General features: G+C 52.3%; 1 protein-coding gene across 1 annotated transcript; it reads right to left on the minus strand.

The window, feature by feature from the left end:
- Positions 1–2387: 2387 nt before the first annotated feature.
- LOC123398077 (putative clathrin assembly protein At4g40080) lies at positions 2388–3545 on the minus strand. Its single transcript, XM_045092583.1, has one exon. The coding sequence runs from the start codon at positions 3543–3545 to the stop codon at positions 2559–2561; it is 987 nt and encodes a 328-aa protein (XP_044948518.1). The 3' UTR covers positions 2388–2558.
- Positions 3546–4026: the final 481 nt, after the last annotated feature.

Consider the following 4026-nt stretch of genomic DNA (forward strand, 5'->3'; position numbering starts at 1 on the left):
CTTGGGATATAATGATAAAAGCAAAAACATTTGGGAGGCCTGGGCTTCTTTGATTTGAAAATATTTAACTTAGCTCTCCTTGCCAGACAATCATGGCATATGACTGATGATACTTCACTAAGTATAAGGGTTCTAAACGTTGTCTACATCCCATATTGCTCTTTGTTGGAAGCCGAGCTTGGATCGCGCCCATCTCGGATATGGGGCATGGTTTTGGATGGACAGGATATGTTGTCCCAAGGTATTGTCAAAAGGATTGGGAACGGGCAAACAACAACCATATGGCAGCACAACTAGTTTCCGCATGACAGTTTCAACTGTTCGATCACGTCCTTAGTTCCTAATGCACCGGAGAAAGTTTTTAAGCTTATTGATGGTACAACATCACAATGGAACGAGGGGCTGGTCCGAGCGGTGTTTACTCCCTTTGACGCAAATGAGATCCTGAAGATACACCCTTGTGCACATCATAGTGTCTGATTTCTAGGCCTGGCATGAAGAAACCCGAGGCATGTTTATCGTACATTGAGCCTATAGAGTGATCTTAAGAAGAAAACTCAGCAGAGAAGTATGGTTACAAGAGAACGAAGGAACTTCAAATGTTGAGTAGAGCAACAAGTGGTGTGCAATCTGGCATATACGAGTACCCTCAAAACTTTGGATGTTTGTATGGTGATTAGCAAGGCAATCTATGCCGACTGGAGAAGTACTACACCACAGCCACATGGCCTACAAGGACACTTGTTGTTTGTGGCGCAGCTAGGGATTCATGGAGACATGCTCTTCTTACTTGTACCATGTCAAGAAGCATACGAGCCCTTGCACCCGAGGAATTGGTCGAGAAAATCAGTGACCACCAAGAGGAAAGCCCGAAGGAGTAGCTCTTTGCACTACATGCAATACTAGATGCTGGTAATTTTGCTTGTTTTGTTGTGACCGCGTCGGCGATATGGGGAGCCATGAGAAAGTCCATCTATAAGGACATTTTTTAGTGACCCCCCATGCGACCCATGGCTTCATAACGAGGTTCTTGTCAGAACTGCAAATCATCAACAATAAAGTCAAAAACCTATGGTGCTAGTTGTACCTAAGTCTACACAATGGCTAACCCCTGCTGAGGGGTGTGTCAAAGTCAATGTGGACACAGCGGTATCGACCAGGGGCCGATTGGGAGCAGTTGGTGTGATTTGTCGGGACCGGGATGGAGCCTATATTGACGCATCAGCGATGGTCTTCAGGTACATAATGGACCCTCAAACTTTTGAAGCGCTGGCAATAAGTGAAGCCTTGGCACTCTCCGATGATCTATACATACAACACATTCATGTTGCCTCGGATTGTAAAACGGCGGTCGACAATATCAAGCAGGGGAGCTCTGCAGTTTCTAGAGCAGTGACACATGAAATATTACATCATTCTTCTAATTTTCAGTTTTGTATATGGTTCATGAGTTTAGGAGCTTAAATTTTAAAGCTCACAATTTAACGAAGTATGCACTCTCTCTTGGGGATGGCCATCGTGTTTGGTTAGGTCATCCTGAAGATCTTTCTTTCGTTTCTGTAAACATTGTGACGGGTTAATAATGGGTTCGGGAGGTTGTCCCTAAAAAGCTATAACTAGTTTCCCGCAAGATAAAAAGGAGCATATATTACTCCCTCCGTCCTAAATTTTTTGTCTTTAATTTGTCTAGATATGTGTATCTAGTCACGTTTTAGTATTTTGATACATCGACGGAGGGAGTACTGGTTTTTGCTGCTATGAAATGCCGAACAGATGGTGTGTTTTGCAGTATAAGTACCTTCTTGGTATGAACCACGCTCTTGCCCGGGCATTTGCGTGGAAATGGAGCGAGCAGATGGATAATTTATTCGCGCTGGCGCCGGCTTTAGTTTGTAAACAAAAAAGCACTACGAAACGCAATCCACTAATAGAGTGCTAAGCACATGGATGAAGAAGTCAAAAGCACAAGCTCCCAACCTGGATTGATGCGCACGTACACCCAACGCAAAATCAAGTGATCTCATTGTCTATACCACCTACACATCCTGCAAAGTCAAAAGACGCAAATTGTTTATGAAAGGTGAGCGCTATCAGATTGAGAATTTGGAGAACGAATTCGTGCGCGGTGATAGGTAAAATATCCAATTCTTAATTTTTGTACCACATCAGAGTTACGCGTGTAGTACTCCGTAATTTGCATGATTGCATCTTGTGGAGAACAATCGCGGCAAAATGTCATTTTCCAGCACAGCAACGGCAGGGGCTTGTCAAGCACTCAATGCTCTTGTCGATCATTCGCCTTGACGGATCATCACGGCTCTCATTTTTTATCGTGAAAACAACAAGTAGTGCTTATAATTTAATATCAAGGAAAAAACAAGTTGATCAAACGGTCAAAAAAGCAGCCTGGGTCATTCCGTTCAGTTTCTTCAACAAACAAACGTTCAGATTTCTCGGAGTTTTACACATGTTTCCTATCTTTCTACAACAAACAAATGTTTGAAATTTGCAGACAGTGGAGCAAGCATAGGCATTGCCCATGCCGATGTCGGCATTTCCTACCGCCAGGAAGAAACTGTGCCTGCCCACCGCGAGGAGCCGAACCGGACGGCGTTGCCGTCGCCAGCGCGGCCCGGCGTGAGGACGCGCGCGGACGCGCTCCCCGCCGGGTCCCTCCGCAGCAGCCGCCTATCCTGCTCCGTCCTCCGCAGCAGCACCTCCTCGGCGCGCTCGCGCAGCCGCCGCGCGTCGGCCACGACGGCCTCGTCCAGCCCCGCCCACTTCCACTCCGGCGGGGACGCGGCGCTCTCCTCCACCCGCTTGAGCACGCACACCAGCTCCATCGCGTCGGCCAGGCCGAGCGTGTCGATGCGCTCGCTCATCTCCCGGACCCTCGCGGCGATGTTGCGCTCCGCGGTGACGCGGTCCTCCTCGGCGAGCCGGATGGCCTCCCAGATGAGGGCGTGGGCCTGCGGCGCGCAGGAAGGGGGCGGCGCCTGGCGGACGGCGGCGGCGACGGAGGCGAAGGTGGCGAGCTCGGAGACGAGGTGCGGGTTGGGCAGCGCGGTGAGGTACTCGGGGTCGCAGGAGGCGTCCGGCAGGAGGAGGAGGACCTCGAGCAGGCGCGCGGAGAACCTGACCCAGGAGGCCGCGGCGAAGGAGCGCCCCAGCGGGAAGGCGGCGAGCGCGAGCGGGTTGCGGCCGGAGGCCGGGTGGCGGAGGAGGGCGACGAGGAGCTGGTCGCGGAGGATGAAGGCGCCGCGGGCGAGCAGGACCCTGAGCGCGACGAGGCACTTGAGGGCCACGGCGGCGTCGCCGCTGCCGGAGGCCGCGGCGCGCAGGCGGTCCGTGAACGCGGACGCGAGCGCCGCGGCGGAGAGGCGCGAGCCGCGGCCGAAGGCGAGGAGCGCGTCCAGGTGGTGCGCGTACGGCGGGGCCGTCGACGGGTGGTGCGCCGTCGCCCGCAGGACCGCGCTCTGCGCGTCCGCGCCGGAGGCCCCCGGGGAGAGGAGCGTCGCCGCGAGCCGCAGGAGCTTGAGACCCATGGCGATTGGCGCCGGCGCGCCGCGCGAGGAGGTGGTGGTGGTGGGATGAAGCTGCGAAGAGGTTGGGAGTTGGGGGACGGAAATTGGCAGGAAGCGGTCAGTTATAATCCTTGCTTGCTGGTGGCGTGGCGGGCTCGGATGCGACGGCCCGGGCAATTGCAGCCGTCGGATGTGTTTGACCCGATCAAGTTTGCTTCTCTGCATGACGCAGACCAGCACTACGGAACAGCGCATCGTCTTCTGGGGAGAGAAGAAAGAGAAGAGTCAACTTGCCCTACTCATTTTCGTCCGAGGAGGAGGTCAACACTTAACCAGAGAAAGGTACACCGAATGGCACGAGAAAGCTCTTCTGTGGCAGCTCGATTTTTTTTTTTTAGGGGAAGCGGCTCAATTAGTGATTAGTTTTTTTTTTTGAATAAGATTAGTGTTTGATTTTTTTGATCAATTTTTTTTGTTCAAAAGGATTAGTGTTTACTTGATG

Source organism: Hordeum vulgare, chromosome 5H, assembly GCF_904849725.1.
Source record: "Hordeum vulgare subsp. vulgare chromosome 5H, MorexV3_pseudomolecules_assembly, whole genome shotgun sequence".
NCBI lineage: Eukaryota > Viridiplantae > Streptophyta > Magnoliopsida > Poales > Poaceae > Hordeum > Hordeum vulgare.

Coding starts and splice junctions, on each gene's coding strand:
- LOC123398077 (XM_045092583.1), bottom strand. CDS start 3,545: ATGGGTCTCAAGCTCCTGCGGCTCGCGGCGACGCTCCTCTCCCCGGGG.